This window comes from Theropithecus gelada, chromosome 4, assembly GCF_003255815.1.
Source record: "Theropithecus gelada isolate Dixy chromosome 4, Tgel_1.0, whole genome shotgun sequence".
In the NCBI taxonomy this organism is placed as follows: Eukaryota; Metazoa; Chordata; class Mammalia; order Primates; family Cercopithecidae; genus Theropithecus; species Theropithecus gelada.
In genome coordinates, this window is record NC_037671.1 from 153,924,903 (window position 1) to 153,943,472 (window position 18,570).

The 18,570-nt window shown below is 37.0% G+C and overlaps 1 protein-coding gene across 1 annotated transcript in view; it reads left to right on the plus strand.

The window, feature by feature from the left end:
- The window catches only part of LAMA2 (laminin subunit alpha 2), a 601,080-nt gene that overhangs the window by 332,177 nt on the left and 250,333 nt on the right, over positions 1–18,570 (plus strand). The window contains 2 exon segments of the mRNA XM_025382237.1: positions 16,049–16,150; positions 17,995–18,206. Coding sequence (XP_025238022.1) covers positions 16,049–16,150; positions 17,995–18,206 — 314 coding nt within the window.

Sequence of the window (18,570 nt, forward strand, 5' to 3'; positions counted from 1 at the left end):
TATACACATTATAAGAGCGCAGTATAATTTTTGTGTAATATAATTTGAAGTTAATTCCATATTGGATAGTTTCTTCATTATATGTGTAAGTATATGTAATATATCATATGTATCTATGATTGTGTATTTCATTGAATGAATGCACTCAAATGTGTTCAGCAATCAGCATAGAGGTTATAGAGGTTAAACATTGACTCTAGTACTAGACTGTGAAGGTTCAAATCCTGCTTTTACCACCTGTCATCTTTGTAACCTTGAACAAGTTATGTAAGTACTCAATGCTTCAATTCCCTCATCTTTAAAATCAATGTAACAGTTATAAGATTCTTACCACATAAGGTTGTGTGTGTTGTTTTGAGAATTTAATGAATGAATGTATCCAAAGCCACATTGTAGAGTGCTTAGCACTTACAAAGCATAATGTCAGTGTTAGCTGTCATTTCCATCGTCATTTTTAACATGTTTAATTGCAACCCCTATTGATGGACATAAGGATATTTTCAATATTTTTTACTACAAACATTGTTCAACATTGTTTTTCTGTTGTTGTTGTTGTTGTTGTTGTTTGAGATGGTGTCTCGCTCTGTCACCCAGGCTGGAGTGCAGTGGTGCGATCTCGGCTCACTGCAACCTCCACCTCCCGGGTTCAAGTGATTCTCTGCCTCAGCCTCCCAAGTAGCTGGGATTACAGGCGCCCACCACCAGCCCTGCTAATCTTTGTATTTTTAGTAGAGACAGGGTTTCGCCATCTTGGCCAGGCTGGTCTTGAACTCCTGAACTCATGATTCACCCTTTTCAGCCTCCCAAAGTGCTGGGATTACAAGCATTTTTCAATGAATAGCCATGTGCCCAGCTATTTCTCACATGCACCCTTATAACTGTGGGATAAATCTCTGAAGATGAAACTGCTATGTCAAAGTATATATATCCTTTTATAATTTTAACAGATATTGCCAAATTGAACCCATATGTTTTAGGCATGCTACCACCAGTGCATGAGAGTACTTGTTTCCCTAAACCCCTCTCTAATAGAGTATATTATCAAACTTTTGGGTCTTTGGCAATCCAATGGGTGAAAAATGACATTTTGGGCTTGGGGTGGTGGCTCATGCCTGTAATCCCACCACTTAGGAGGCTTAGGCAGGCAAATCCCTGAGGCCATGAGTTCGAGACCAGGCTGGCCAACATGGTAAAACCCTGTGTTTACTAAAAATACATTTTAAAAAAAAAAAAAAAAAGCCAGGCATGGTGGTGCACACCTGTAATTCCAGCTACTTGGGAGTCTGAGGCATGAGAATCAATTAATTGCTTGAACCTGGGAGACAGAGGTTGCAGTGAGCCAAGATAGTGCCATTGCACTCCAACCTGGGCAACAGAACGAGACTCCATCTGAAAAAAAAAAAAAAAAAAAAAAAAGAGAGAGAGAGACAATTATACTTTTTTCCACACAAGCTTTACAATCTAATTCAAAAATCTATTTTGAACTTACCGAATCCCAAGAATAATTAGGAGAGGAAAAGAGATAATGTTTAAATAAATTCTATCTGCCTGGTACTATAGAACATGAAGAATGGGTTCTGTGTTCCTCTTAGGAATTTCTTTTTAAAACCCTTCAAAGTAGATATTTTCATACCCTTTTAGACATCACACAACTTATAATTCAGAGTTGAATTAATTTTCCCAAAATCACACAGTAAATATATAGACTACAATTAGAGGGTGGGTAGGTCTCATTCTTAAACACATACCTTTGCATTATAGTCACATGATACCACTGAGTGTGTGTGTGTGTGTGTGTGTGTGAGAGAGAGAGAGAGAGAGAGAGAGAGAGACAGAGAGAGAGAGAGCCCAAGAGTGAGAGTTTGTCTTGAGGAGAAGTGTTTAAAAGGTAAACATAAATCAAGGATGCATTACAGTATCACCAAAGTAACGGTGTGAACTTGAACAATTTAACCTTTCAGAGCCATGATTGCTCCATCTATACAATAGAATAATAATAATAAACCTACATTATACAATTTCTGGAAATTAAATGAGGATGAAGAGTACTTTTGAAATTCTAAAGTTCTGTGAAAATGTTAGCTTTGATTACATATGGTTCAGCAGTTGGGTCTCCTTATTTTTTGAGATCTACCTTTTTTTTTGTATTATCTGTAGCTTGCTAAAATAACGTGCCAGATGTTTTTGTTTTCAAATTTTAAAAATCCAGATCATACTGATTAGTTACAATGGTATAGTATTCAGAGAATCTTGCTCTGGGCAGTTACAATATTTTGGAGATTGTTTTACATAATAGCAACAATAACAAGAACAATGATAACTGCTAACTTGTTTACATTTACAAAATGTCAAACACTATTCTAGAATATTCAATTGAATCATCACAAAAACCCTATGAAGTACTTACTGTTATATTGTTTTGATTTCCCTGATGGAGACTTGACACAAAGAGAGACTAAGTAATTCACTCCTGTCACACACAGCTAAAAGGTGGCAGAGCTCAGAGTTTTACCCCAGGTGGTCCAGTTCTAGAGCTGTACTCTTTTCCACTATGCTATACTATCTTCCTAATACTATCTGTACAAGGAATTTTCTCCTAATGAAATGTGTTGCTGTACCCTATATAAGCTTTAGCTCTAAAATTGCAGAGCAGGGAGCAGGTGGATAAAGCCAATTGCTATTCTAGTACCCTACAATAGAAATTGCAATGGACTAACTCTAATATTTAAATAACCCACTGTTAATAAACTGGCATGGTGGAATTGCATGTTTCCCAGTTAGATCAGATCTAGTCCAACGTCTCAGCAGATATAGGAATTCCTTTTCTATCACCTCAGACAGGTGGACCTCTACTCATGAATCTTCAGAGAAATGGATACCATACAAAGCAGCACATTCCATTTTCAACAGCTCTAGATATTATTTTATTTATTTATGTTAGATGAAGTTTTGCCGTGTTGGTCCAACCTGGTCTCAAACCCCTGGGCTCAAGCAATCCTCCTGCCTCAGCCTCCCAAGTAACTGGAATTATAGTTGTGTGTCACTGCACCTAGCTCTAGTTCCAGATTTTAGAAGTTAATTCTTACACAGGGTTCTCTGGAGGGACAGAACTAATAGGATTGATGTATATATAAAGGGAAGTTTGTTAGCAGAGTTGACTCACATGGTCACAAGGTGAAGTCCCACAATAGGCCATCTACAAGCTGAGGAGCAAGGAAGCCAGTGCGAGTCCCGAAACCTCAGAAGTAGAGAAGCCAGCAGTGCAGCCTTCAGTCTGTGGCTGAAGGCCCGAGAGCCCCTGGCAAATTACTGGTGTAAGTGCGAAGATCCAAAAGCTGAAAAACTTGGGAACTGATATTTGAGGGCAGGAAGCATCCGGCACAGGAGAAAGATGAAAACTGGAAGACTGCGCAATTCTAGACCTTCCATGTTCTTCTGCCTGCTTTATCCTAGCCAAACTGGCAGCTAATTAGATGGTGCCCACCCAGAATGAGGGTGGTTCTGTCTTTCCCAGCCCACTGACTCAAATGTTAATCTGCTTTGGCAACACCCTCACAGACACACCCAGGATCAATACTTTGCATCCTTCAATGCAATCAAGTAGATATTCAATATTAACCATCACATTCTCCAACACATTCTTATATAGGTTCTATTTCTACACTATGAACAGTGAGGTTTTTCTCTAGTATACTTGATAGACCTTCAAATGTTCCAAGAAAACAATCATCATGCTTTTCCTAAGTCTTCTCTTTTTAAACACTCCCATTACCTTTCCAAACCTTTTGTTCAGCTATTGGGACCATCAACATCCTGGTCACACCTCTATGGATGAACTCTAATTTGTCAACTACTCTCTTAAATGGTGGTGTCATGACTTGATCACAGTGCTCTGGATGTGCTCTGACTAGCTATGACTGCTGCTGGATCGCCACTTCCTTTAATCTGTACACTACTTGTTTTCCTAATACAGAGACTATGTTGTTTGCCTATGTATCATAACATATTGAAAATGCATTTACAACTTATAAAGTATATATTATTAGGTGCTAGAATTTACACTATTATTCTAATATACCAAAGCTGAGAAAAGTAATGCCATATAGTTGATTTATGTGTGTAAATACCTAAGTGACTTAAATATTGATTTTTCTCCTTCAACTGCAGATCAAACTTCCCAAATGCTAAAGCTTCCTTATTTTAAAACAAATGCATTTATGGTTCACCAGTCTACAGTACAGTAAGCTTTTTATAAGTAAGCTCAAATCACTGAAAAGCTCAAATAGACACATCTTCTTTAGCCTATTTTTAGGACTGATAAAGCTAAGAACAGAGAAACCAATAAAGACATATTTTAATGATGGCAAGGTATCTCATGGGGTAGTACAAATTTATCCCAGTTTTTTTATGCCTTCTCTATGTGTAACACGTTGAAGTGATATATGGTGTTGAATGTGATTAAAATTCAGCAGATACTTATGCAAGATCTACTATCTATAAGATGCTTATGCAGAGTTCCACAGGGAAACATTAAGACGTGAATAAAATCTGAATTGGGCCATCACTATGATCTCTCCCCAAAACCTGGGATTTTAAAGTGCATTTAGAATTATGAAATAAACCACTAGGTTTTTAGTGTGAAATGTTTATAGTATTTTAATTTTGAAAACTATACTTATTAAAACAGTATGACTGACAACATTTGTTAAGTACATGTTATGTGCTAGGTACCAAGTGAGGAGTTTTATGTTTATTTTCTCATTTCATCCTGAGAACAAACTTCTGAGGTAGGTGTGATTCGTCTCATTTTAGCGAAAATTCACTGATGCTCTGAAAGCAAAATTAACTTTCCCAAGGGCCTTGTAGTGCTTAAAGGCAGAATCAGAATCCACAACCAGCTCTGGAAAATCTCCAGAAATGAGCTTAATTTTTTATGTTATTTATATATGACTCCAATATTAATAGACACGTCAAACAACTAACACAACCCTTTACCTGTTTATTTTGGAAGAAGAGGCATAAAATGTATTTTATTAACCTGTTGATTCTCCTCTGGAGTGTGACTTAGTATCTATTGCACCTTTGGGATTCTTATCTTCTAAAATTCACAAACAGTTTCTACTGCTGTAGTAAAGAATCATCTGCAGAGTTCACGAATGAGGGAAGAGTGAAAAGGGAATAGTGGTAGATCAATAATACTTAGCATCACATCAAAATAGTATTCCAAGGTTGGTGTTCTGGCTTCTGCTTTTGTGGGAAATAAGTTGTCTGCTATTTCAAAATGCCCTCCGTCTGAATAATGTAACCTGAAATTTATTCAACTCATATTTAGCACTTTAGGCCATATTCAGGGTTGTGGACAGTGTAAGTAAACAATGAGGATTGGCTACAAGGCAAGATGAGAACTCTGTTTTCTATGCTTTCTATTGTTCCTCCCTTTGCAACAGAAGTAGAAAGGGCCATACCATAGCCATCTACTGTCCAACGTGATGAATATCCTTAAAGACAAAATCCTTAAGCAGTAAGTGAAAGGTTAACTACAATTCTCATTTAAAAAGAAAATTGCATTGCTCATATCTCTTTTTTACAGCATTCCCATAAATTTTCCACAACGATTATACATTTTCTTTTTATTCATTTGTCATTTATATGACAATGGTAAACCTGTTTGTCTTTAGCTTAAAGGAACTTGGATTAATTTTTTTTGTTTGTTTGTTTGTTTGTTTTGTTTTGTTTTGTTTTGAGACGGAGTCTCGCTCTGTCGCCCAGGCTGGAGTGCGGTGGCGCAATCTCGGCTCACTGCAAGCTCCGCCTCCCGGGTTCACGCCATTCTCCTGCCTCAGCCTCCAGAGTAGTTGGGACTACAGGCGCCCGGCACCACGACTGGCTAATTGTTTGTATTTTTAGTAGAGACGGGGTTTCACCGTGTTAGCCAGGATGGTCTCGCTCTCCTGACCTCGTGATCCGCCCGCCTAGGCCTCCCAAAATGCTGGGATTACAGGCGTGAGCCACCGCACGCGGCCTTTTCTGTTATTACAATCAGCATTGATGTTGTATATTATGAACGTGTGACTTTTCATTTTCTTGGCAGAGACTTTGAAAAACTTTTGAACTCTAGTCAATAAGAAATCTCTGTTTTAATATAAAACCATAACTTAAGGTTTATTTGATTAGGTCAATGTTTAATTATGGATAACATGTATTTTTTGCACTGAATATTTACACATAAATTAATCTAGCCCGTAGTAAGAGTGCTAATGGAATGTTTCATCCAAACTTAAGTTAGTAAATGGAAAACAAACAGCTGTTGCAAAGACCCTGTTTTTGGGTCTGGGCCTCATAGCACAAATTCAGAGAATTTCGCCACTACCATTTACTCACATCTGTTGAGATTGTACTATTTCAACTCAAGATTTGATCAGTATATATCACAAAGTAACAAGTACTACTCTAAGCCAGAAAATTTAAAGGAAACATTAAATACTCATTTCCTATATGGAATGTTGCCTTTCTAAGCACATTATCTTCTTCTACGTGACGTTTTGCAAATCTATTCATAGGAGATTTATATTTTCAAGTGTGCCCAAATGGATCTAAGTGTTGGGGAAAGATATGTGAAATAAGAAAAGAGAAAAAGCTAATCCATTTGTTTTAAAATTTTTTCTGCCTACCACATTTTGTTGGACTTCTTGTTATATGAGAACTCCTAACTGTCTGGTTTTCGATTGCAACCAAAAGCATTCTTACCTGATCAAACTCTTCAAATTCTACTTACTTTGAATTATAACTGAGTACATGGAAAGTATAATTGGGCCTTACTTTTTTTTTTTTTCCATTAAGTTCTAGGGTACATGTGCACAACGTGCAGATTTGTTACCTATGTATACATGTGCCATGTTGGTGTGCTGCACCCATTAACTCGTCATTTACATTAGGTATATTTCCTAATGCTATCCCTCCCCCATCCCCCACCCCACGACAGGCTCCAGTGTGTGATGTTCCCCTTCCTGTGTCCAAGTGATTTCATTGTTCAATTCCCACCTATGAGTGAGAACATGCGGTGTTTGGTTTTTTGTCCTTGCGATAGTTTGCTGAGAGTGATGGTTTCCAGCTTCATCTATGTCCGTACAAAGGACATGAACTCATCCTTTTTTATGGCTGCGTAGTATTCCATGGTGTATATGTGCCACATTTTTTTAATCCAGTCTGTCACTGATGGACATTTGGATTGATTCCAAGTCTTTGCTATTGTGAATAGTGCTGCAATAAACATACATGTGCATGTGTCTTTATAAGCATGATTTATAATCCTTTGGGTATATACCCAGTAATGGGATGGCTGGGTCAAATGGTATTTCTAGTTCTAGATCCTTGAGGAATCACCACACTGTCTTCCACAATGGTTGAACTAGTTTACAGTCCCACCAACAGTGTAAAAGTGTTCCTATTTCTCCACATCCTCTCCAGCACCTGTTGTTTCCTGACTTTTTAATGATTGCCATTCTAACTGGTGTGAGATAGTATCTCATTGTGGTTTTGATTTGCATTTCTCTGATGACGAGTGATGATGAGCATTTTTTCATGTGTCTGTTGGCTGCAGAAATGTCTCTTTTGAGAAGTGTCTGTTCATATCCTTCACCCACTTTTTGATGGGGTTGTTTTTTTCTTGTGTATTTGTTTGAGTTCTTTGTAGATTCTGGATATTAGCCCTTTGTCAGATGAGTAGATTTCAAAGATTTTCTCCCATTCTGTAGGTTGCCTGTTCACTCTGATGGTAGTTTCTTTTGCTGTGCAGAAGCTCTTTCGTTTAATTGATCCCATTTGTCAACTTTGGCTTTTGTTGCCATTGCTTTTGATGTTTTAAACGTGAAGTCCTTGAAATGGGTCTTTGAATGCAGCAGACAAAAGACATGCTCAAGATAGGTTAGTGCTATTCAAGTGAATAAACATTTTGACAAAAATTTGTATGAGAAATTCCTGTTGGCCTCTCATTCCTCTCTATATGTCTTTTTTTTTTTTTTTTTAAATTTATTTATTATTATTATACTTTAAGTTGTAGGGTACATGTGCATAACGTGCAGGTTTGTTACATATGTATACTTGTGCCTATATGTCTTTCATAGTTATTCTTTTTCCCCCTGACAATCAAAACACTGTAATGAATATCTCTTGGCCTTAACAATAAGAAACATTGAATTGGGTTTTGTTTATTGTATATTGACTAGGCTGTAGTTTATGAGAATGTGGAGTTATATGAAATTGGGAAGAAATAATATGAGTGAGTAGTCCTGTGGGCAGTGGAAGGGCTGAGCTTCTGGGACACTGATAAACAATCAGTGTTAGTTACACTTGAGGCAGTAAGTATCTCTGGTGGTCTGTCCCAGAACTATATCCTTGACCCTGTCACATTCATAGTTTTCATCACTACCTTTTATCTTCTGCAATTTAGGTTACCCAACACAGATTATATTATCAGGTTAAACTGATTGTAGTGGTCACATTGAAAAGGAAAAAAAAATCCCAAATTCAGGCCTTTTCCCAGCCATTTCTAATTACTGCACGTGTAAAAGGACATGGTTATTGTGAAAAGAAATGCTATCAAAACAGTCTAATGACTACAAGAAGAAAAAGAAAAGAAGAAGAAGGAGGAAGAGGAGAAGGAGATGAAGAAAAAAGCTAAGGAGAAGATGGGTAACAGGAGAAAAAAAAGAGGGCAAGAAAAGCAAATAGGAAGGAAAAAAAAAAGGAGGAAGAGAGAAATGAATGCAGGCAGGCAGGATGTTTCCTTCAGGTGTTTTATGTGTCTCCCCTGGACTGCATAACTCAGTTTTTTCCCTTCTAAACCAAATTTTCTAGAATATATTGTCTCCGTTTGACACCTACAACTCTGGTCCATTTTCTATGCATTAAGGATGATGATGTAACTTTAAAACCTCTCATGTCAATTCTGCCTGTTCTCTAATTCTACAATCCTCTTGTTTATGTTCTATTCTAATAATTATTGAGCTTTTAAAGAAGAGAAATCTGTTCTTATCTCAAATTTATAAATACACTGAAGGAAATAACAAAACCTTGAAGTGAAACACTGTTTCTGTGATAAAAGAGAGCTCTACAAATAGATGCATGAATAAACACTTTTATGGGAGGGATACCTTTTCAGAGTTTAAGACTCAGGGGCTTTGGAATCTAAGAAGATGAATCGCTTGCCCTGTTTGTGATCCTGAATGGAAATTGACAGATATGTTTAATTTATCCTGCTTGCTATTACAAAGCCTTTTTCTCATTTGATTTTTGTGTATCCCTCCTGAAATATTTGCTCTGGTGAGCAAAAGCAAATATTAGGTTTTACACCCCATTTAGTGAAATAACAGTGATGATAATCTGACATCAGAGAACCAAATGTTCCAGGCTTATTTCATGAAAAGGATTTCCTCTCCAGATAGTCCTCAATAGGCTATCCCATCCTTCATTCCTCAATTCATATTTCTTGAGATTGAGAGGGGAAAAAAAGAGGCCAGACCACTAGTAGCCTACTGCTAAATTCTTTTATGAAGCTTAGTTTTATAAATTATCTTTTGGCCTTTTTCAGTCATGTGGGAAAACTTTCCTGCCTCATTAAATCTTTAATGCAATGTGCACCATGCACACTATATTGTTATTTGTAACATTAGGTTATATATTGCATAGTAACGATAATATTACTTGCAAACAAGCTGGTTTTTTCCCCCTGAAAGTAGAATTAAAACAGGTACTCATGGGAAACAGCTACTTGTGTTGTTATTTTCTTAATGGGGTGAAGCTGAAGAACAGGAAAGTGAATGGCTTAGCCCAGAACCATCTCCAGGAATGGTGGTACATTTTTCCTGCAGTGCCTTCTCAATTTGATATCTGAATCTCCCTGAAGAGAATTTCCCTTAGTAGATATGGAGAAAGAGGGAAAAGGCCAAGCCTTTGGAGACCCTTATGAAATGGAATGAACTGCTCTCACTAAATTCACTTTCTCTTTGTATTGAAAAGAGATATAATTTTCATCTCTAGTAAATATAGTCTAATCCATCCAGCAAATATAAGAATTACCTCAAAGTGAACTAAAATTGCACTTACTTCTACCTGTGGAAAACCATATTTCTCTAGTCAATAGAACAATGACAGCTTAGTTCCTAAATAGCAGGAAAAAATGAAACGTTCAATTGGCTGAACACACAGTGCTCTGTAAAATCAGAGAAACCATTTTGTCCCCAAAATGAACTAATTTGAAAGTCTCGAAGATGCTCAATTTTATGAAAGACTCATGAAATTAATAAATGAGTCTGCAAAGTCCAAAAATGTGGAAAATTACAGTTATATTTAGTATATATAACTTACCAAGACCACTTATATTTTGTTAGAAATTTTCAACGAATGTTAACGGATGAATTTTTTTATACAGAGTTCTCCTGTTTGGAATCTTTTAGCTCCCTTATTTACTGTGGTTGCCACTGACTCCTCATCAGACTGAAAATATAACTAAAAACCTTCTTTTCCTTAGTCTTCTTACTAGTGAAACATCAGCTAAGCAAACAAAGAAAAGCATTTGAATGATCAGAGAGCTATAAGAATGAGAATTCTGACAGGAAAATTTGTTTTTAAAAATCTAAGTAACAGAATGGATAAATATAAAAAGAGGCTAGATCAGACATACCCAAACATTCTCAGTTCAGAATGTTCATAGTGTATTCATGATTTTTTCATAGTGCCTCCTTGGCCAACAGAAATAAGCCACCGTTCTGTTTCTTAAGTAGTTAGTGCCAAACAACTTAATAAATATTCATGTTCTAACAACCTAGCAATTGTTTAGAAAGAAAATGGACTGAAAATAATAATTTTTTTCATAAATAACCAGAATTACTTACTGATGGGATGTGGTACCTTTGGGGCAATATATGCCTTCTCAAACTTGAGTATCAGATTGGATAATGCTATCCTTATTTCCTTTTCCACATTGACTTTTGTGCAGTTCTTGCTTTTAATTACAGTCTCCCCTGAAAACCTTTCTTAATAAGATATAAGATGGCCTAAAGTACAAGTAAGCAAAAACATGGCTGAAAATGTTGAGAACATCCTTAAATGGAATATAGCATGTTCTAAGGTTTCAATTTGTGAACCACCTTGAGTTAGTTGTTGCAGTGCCCAACAGACATTTAGTATCGCTGTGTTTCCTTCAAATGTTTAGAATATTCCACTGTGCCTTTATGAGTTCACCGCAGCACCCTGGGGCACCTCTACACACAGTTTGTGAACATGGGAGTAGATAGATCCTAGAGGCATTGAAACTACACAGAAACTTGAATGACATTAGGGATCCCGGAGCCACTGGAGAATCTTCATTAGGGAAGTGCAACAACATGTGTAATAGCTGATTAAACTTTCCCCATAAAAAAGACTGAAGTCAGAGAGATGAATTCAGATTCTTGATGAGGACCTACTTGGTGTGATATGGCATTGGGAATGGAAAATTAGACTAGAAATATTTCAAGAGAATAGATTGAAGGACTAATCTGATATAAATAATAAAGTTAAAAAATCTGATGCACTTATGAGTTTTCTAATTTAAAATAGAAAAATAAAGCATTTGGCTTGACCCAATCATGGAGGTTGAGAAAATGATCAAGTTTAGCTCCCAGAAAGATCTAGATAATGAGATTAACTTAGGGTATGTTGAGTGTTTAAGACATTATTGGAAAGTAATTCAGTAAAATACTGTTATGGGCTACATTGCATTCCCTCAAAAGTCATATGTTGAAGTGTTAATCTTCAGTACCTCCGAATATGACTCTGTTCAGAGATAGGATCTTTTAAGAGGTAATTAAGTTAAAATGATGTCATTAGGGTGGACCCTGATCCAATATGACTGGTGTTCTTATAGCAAGACACAATTAGAGCACAGATACACTCAGAGGGAAGTCCCTGTGAAGAAACAGAGAGAAGGCAGCCATCCATGAGCTAAGGTGGGAAGTCTCAAAAGAAACCAACTCTGTTGACACCTTGATCTTGGACTTCTAGCTTCTAGTACTGTGAGATAATAAGTTTGTGTTGTTTAAGTCACTTCATCTCTGGTACTTTTTTATACAGGCAAGAGAAAATTAACAGAGAAACACAGGACAAGCCAGAAGGTATAGATTGGTGGACTGGATATAAACGTAGTAGTTAATCTATGAGAATGGAATCCGTAAGAAATGATAATCAAAAAAGAGTGAGAAAGGTCTTAGAGCTATCAATCACTGAGTGGAGAATAAGAAAAAAAAAGTGTCTATAAGTGAGACAGAGGTATGACCAGGGCAGGGGAAGGAGTACCAGGAAAATTCAATGTAATGAAAGACAAAGGAGTCAAGAATCATAAGAATCTTGACTCTTAATCATAAAGATTAAGAATGAAACTCAACCAAAGGGCCATTAGTGGTTGCTACACAGAATTTATAAATGACCTTTCAAGACTCACTTCTAATGGAGTACCAAAGGCAGTCAACAGGATACAGAAGATAAAAATTAGAAAACATGGATGTATGGGAAGACAGAAACTGAATGTGATGCCCCATATGTCTAAGTTTGATAGTGAAACTAATAAATAACCATAGGTAAGAGCTGGAGGAGACAATAGACACTGGCAACCCTGTGCACATGGGATTTGAAGGAGAGAGTAAACGTTAGGATACTGAAGGGTTTCTAAGAGAGTGCAGAAGCGAGGGCAAGGAGGCACCAAACAAAGGTGGCACCTGGAACATGGAGGAGTGGACAGATGGAGAAGAGGTAGAGAATTCTTCATCTAAAGCAAGAGGAAAGTATGATATATACTCGGAATATTCTCGAAGCTTTTTCTCTGAATAAAAGCATCCTTCAGAAAAAAAAAGTGTTGTCTTGTCTCTTATACAATGGTATGTACTCTTTGGGGAAGACACATTAGCTGGAGACAACACCAGGAAAAGCTTGATTTTACAGCTTATGGGAAGATTGTGGAGTTGAAGAAAAAATAGAAAGAAATGAATTTTAAAAATAATAAGTTAATATTCCTAGGGGTACAACCTCTAAATTGCAGAGTGATATCTTAAGCAATCCTTTTAAGAATTACTTATGTGCCTGAGCGTGGTAGCTCACACCTATAATCCCAGCACTTTGGGAGACGGAGTTGAGTAGAGTGCTTGGGTTAGGATTTTGAGACCATCCTGGCCAACATGGCAAAATCCCATCTCCACAAAAAATACAAAAAATTAGCCAGGCATGGTGGCACACACCTGTAGTCCCAGATGCGGGGGAGGTTGAGGCACGAGAACTACTTAAGCCTGGGAGGAGGAGGTTGCAGTGAGCTGAGATTGTGCCACTCTACTCCAGCCTTGTTGGCAGTGTTAGACTCTATCTCAAAAAGTGAAGAAAGAAAGAATTACTTAAGTGAGTACTTGACTAACTGGTTATATAAATGTGATCATAAACACATACCTTTAGGGTGACTGAAAAAGATATTGATTCTAATATTGTAAATGAGTACTCATGGCTTGGGAAAAAACATCTAGTAACATTATCCTGAAAATTTTTTAAATGGTCTGTATTTCACACAACTTAACTGGAACAGCTTCACCCATGACAATTTCCAGGCGATTCAAAATATGTTGTAATAATGACAAACATGAGTATCAGAGACACACAAGAGAGTTTAGAAAAAAAAATCATTTTATGGAATATGAGCTAAAACAATGTTTTACTGTTGTTGCTATTTTTATTAGCCCTCAGCAGAATAAGGTAAATTATTTCTATTCCTTAGTTCGTGTTTTATATTATCTCTGACATATGTAAGGCACCGCTATTTTTCTGCATATTTATTTGTTCATCTTTCCCCCTTTCTCCACCTCTAATTTCTCTCTCTTAGTATTTTACTTTATGTCAGGAATCCCCAACCCCCCGGGGCTATACAGGTCCATGGCCTGTTAAGAATTGGGCTGCACAGCAGGAGGTGAGCATCAGGCAAGTGAGCATTACTGCCTGAGCTCCACCCCTGTCCGATCATCAGGCATTAGATTCTCATAGGAGCATGTGCCTCATTGTAAACTGCACATGCAAGGGATCTAGGTTGCATGCTCCTTATGAGAATCTAATGCCTGATGATCCGACGTGGAACAGTTTTATCCCAAAACCCCTCCTCTGCGTCTGTGGGAAAATTGTCTTCCACGAAACCTGTCCCTGATGCCAAAAAGGTTGAGGACTGCTGCAAGTTTACATTATATGTGACTTTATTATAAATAGATATGAAAAACACATTAGCAAATCAGATATCATAGGTGATCTTTTTCTACTTCATCTATAGTCCTAACAGTTTTGACATTCAAATTACACACAATTTGACTCTTTTTATTGACAAAATGGAAAATTATCCTTAATTCAAAATGTATTTTATTTGAGCATATATGGTGATTTCATATATTAAGTTGATATTTTTCTTTCCTTTTTAGAGAAGCCATATTCAAGAAAAAATAGCATGTACTTCAAATTTTAAATGATCAAAATAGATTCGGAAGCTCAAAAGTTTTGGAACATTATAGGCCTATATCCCAATATTCTTCCGAAATCTATTTTCAAATATATTTATTAATTTAGAAAATTCTAAATAGTTCATTCCTTTTTTTGAAATATATACAATGTAAAACTTTTTTTTTCTCCTGCCTTTCTAGAATCCTCTTATTGAGAAAATGTGTAGCTGATCTAAAGAAGCATGCTATGCGAAATTTTGAATGTTTATCTTAATAGAACCTAAAATCTTCCACATAGGTTCACCCCTCATTACTCACAATAATGCCAAGTGCTGTAGTCCAGGCAGATGTTTATTATTTTATATGTGAAAAGACATTCGAATAAGGCCATTTCTCAGTGGATTAGGGGAATCAGAGTTTTCTGAATTTAAGTTCCTTATAGAGCCCCACGTAATGAGCTCTTAGAAGACGTTGCAGAGCTGTAATATAAAATCCTGTTTAATCAGCCATAGCGAGCTATGTGCCACCCTCTGTGGAACACTAAGAGGAATCAGGGTTCCTCCTCCTCCATCCAGTGCACTGCCAGCCCGGAAATGCTTTCTGGTCAGGGTCGGCCATGAAAGGCCATAGAGAGCCAACCCTGCGAAGCCAGGTCTCCGCATGTCAGCACAGAGCAAGCAGCAGAATACAGATCATCAGCTTTGTTTTATGAATGTCTCTATTTACAGTACTGGAGTGGAATTTTAAAAAAAGGATTGCAGTATTTGCATTGAATCTGTCACTCACAACTTCAATTTTTATTCCTGTCCTATAAATGATCTTGCTTTCCCATTTTTTTCTTAATTTCTACAAGGTGACTGTCAATGTCAAAAAATGTAAACCTCAAGTGTATATACATGGTGCTTGGCATGTATGTTAGAAGCAAAGAAGTTCACTTAATGAAAAGAGGATAATATTTATTCAAACTAAGCCTATTAAATTACACAGAGGAAAGTATACCTTCTTTGGCTGTTTTGATTGAATTTTAATATAAAATTAAACTTGCTGCTAACCTTTTGTTTTTCTTTAACCAATAACATTTCTCAGCTTAGTGTACGGGTTATGTAAAGTACCTGTCAAATGGAGGGATGTCTTTGTTGAAAGAATCCAGACTCACAGAAAGTGAGTGACCCTCAGGGATGGGTAGAAATCTCCCAATTTTGACAAAGATCATTCTCTGTTTGGGATTTGTAAAGCTCAAACTATAGACTAAGAAGATGACAGGAGAGTCTGGTGTTTGGCTTCATGGACCTTAACCTATTTCAGCAAGCCTGCAATACTGGGGAAAATAATACATAAATTTATGTTTATGTCAGGCTTGCAGTTGATGAGTAAGGTTTGTAACAGGTTACTCCTAAATAAATGCCTATCGTTCCCACTCCATACTCCAGTGATTTCTGCTTCTTGCAAATACTGCCCTCTAGAACAATAAAATTCTTATACAACAATAAGTAAAATATGATTTAATAGCCCATCTCCTATCCTGTAATGATTATGCATCTTCTGTCTTGTAGCTCCCAGCAGTAGGAGGACAGTTGACATTTACCATATCATATGACCTGGAAGAAGAGGAAGAAGATACAGAACATGTTCTCCAGTTTATGATTATCTTAGAGGTAGAGTACTGAGAGCATCATTGATGTTCACCCATGTTACTTCCTTATGTTACTCGAGGTTACCAGTACTGTATTTTTTACCTGCCTCGTTTGACATTGACTTATGTGACTACTAAAAATATATACCTTAGGAGTTTTTAATGCCACTCTTACGTTTCACTCTGAGACATATCTAGAAGATTGAGTATATTTGTTGGGTTTGAATGATAAAGGAGAACTCTAGACCAGACTTGAAATGAAATTTCAAACATAAGAATCATGTTTCCAAAATATAAATATTAAGAAAGTGTTTAGGTACACGCTAATTTACATAGTTGTGTTTTTCTCATTTTCGCTTGCTTCCAGGTAGATTTTATTGTCTACTTCTTTGATTACATTAGATAAAATAAAATGAAACAGGAAACTTGTTTATTTAGCGATAGTTTAATCTCGACTTCAAAATCCTGTTTTAGGTAAGAAAGGTACAGGAGAAACTGCTTTCAAGATTTGAAGGGCCATAGGCAATTTCAAAATGCTCGAAGCCTGAAGTTTCCTTAGAGGCTCTCTGCCACCCTTTCTTATCATATCCATTCTTTCCAATAATGTATCCCCTCCCCTCGACACTGATACATATTCAGAGGCACACACATGCATGCATGTTCATGATTCCAAATGGGTAGATGTTAATTTAGCACCAGGCTCTGTTGTTCTTCTGTCTTGAAACTTTCATGCATGTGAATCTATGACAAAATAAAAAATTCTTTTCTCAAAATGGACATTTTCCAGTATGGGATGAAGTGGTCTGCTCTTACTCTCTTTCTCTCTCTCTGTGTGTGTCTCTCTCTCTCTCTGTGTGTGTGTATATATATATATATCTCTATGGCAACTAGATGTATACTTTGGAATTCCTTTAAGATGAAAGGAGTTCTCTAAATGCAAAGTGTTGAGTGAAATTACATAGCATTCATGTGAATGAACTAAGACAAGAAGGATTACCTAAATGTCATAGGTCATTCAATATACTCCTTAGATGCCATTATCCTATTTTGAGAATTAGACTGCAGTCTTCTTTATTGTTTGTTTTTTCCCATGTAGAAAGTTCCTTTAAAATAATAGCTTAATTCAGTTTTAAGTTTCTTTCCCTATTGTTCTACACAACCCACATCCATCATAAAATAATATATTTGAAATATGTAACTTTTGTGCACTTTTGTCAATTTGAGGTGTTTGTAATCACATATATGTTTATGAGTTGTCAGCTAGCTATTATTTTAGTTAATGGGGAATTAACATCATGCCAAACCAAGAAGCAAGAAGCATATGCTTCATAATGCATTTGGCTAAGGTTAATATTGAAATTGCATTGTCTTCCCTTTATGTATCCCACAAATATATTCCCTAAATGATAGGGAAAGCCAACCCGAAAATAAAAGTCTACTAAAGGCAGGCATGGTGGCTCACACCTGTAATCCCAGCACTTTGGGAGGCTGAGGCAGGTGGATCACCTGATGTCAGAGTTGAGACCAGACTGGCCAACATGGCAAAACCCTCACCTCTTCTAAAAACACAAAAAATTAGCCGGGCTTGGTGGCAGGCACCTGTAATCCCAGCTACTAGGGAGGCTGAGGCATGAGAATTGCTTGAAGCTGGGAGGCAGGTGGCAGCGAGCGGAGATCACGCCATTGCACTCCAGGGGATAGAGAGAGACTCTGTCTCCAAAACACATAAATAAATAAAAAATAAACATAAATTTAAAAAGTTAAAAGTCTATTGAGGGCGGAGGATCCAAATAGAGATATGTTTGACACTTTTGTACCCTCTTTTCAGTTTTACCCTTTGTGCTTTCTTTTTTTTCCTCCCTTTAGGGTAATGACTTGAGAATCAGCACAGCCCAGGATGAGGTGTACCTGCACCCATCTGAAGAACATGTTAATGTATTGTTGCTTAACGAAGAATCATTTACCATACATGGCACACATTTTCCAATCAGTAGAAAGGAATTTATGACAGTGCTTGCGAATTTGAAGAGAGTCCTCCTACAAATCACATACAGCTTTGGGATGGATGCCATCTTCAGGTAAAATCAAGAACTGCAGCTCCAACGTTCACTCATTTGCTTTGGGGCAAAGGTGCAGGAGCCGCCCCGGAGTGAATTTTTTAAGGCACCTAGGACTTGCTACCTTCAAAGAGCAGATAAGAACGGAGCCCTAGTTTTCTGAAAGGTTTTCCTCTTAAACCTTTGCAGTTTTAAATGCCCAGAATAAATTCGTCTCGGTTTTTATTATTATTGATGATTCGCTCACAATTCTGTCAGAACGTGTGATCAATAATGATTCCTATACTGAGAAATGTTATATTGGAAAATAAAGTCTCCTTTATGATGGTTCAGAGTGGGAAACTAAAAGATATACTTTCCAGGGCACCCTTATTTGGAAAGCAGT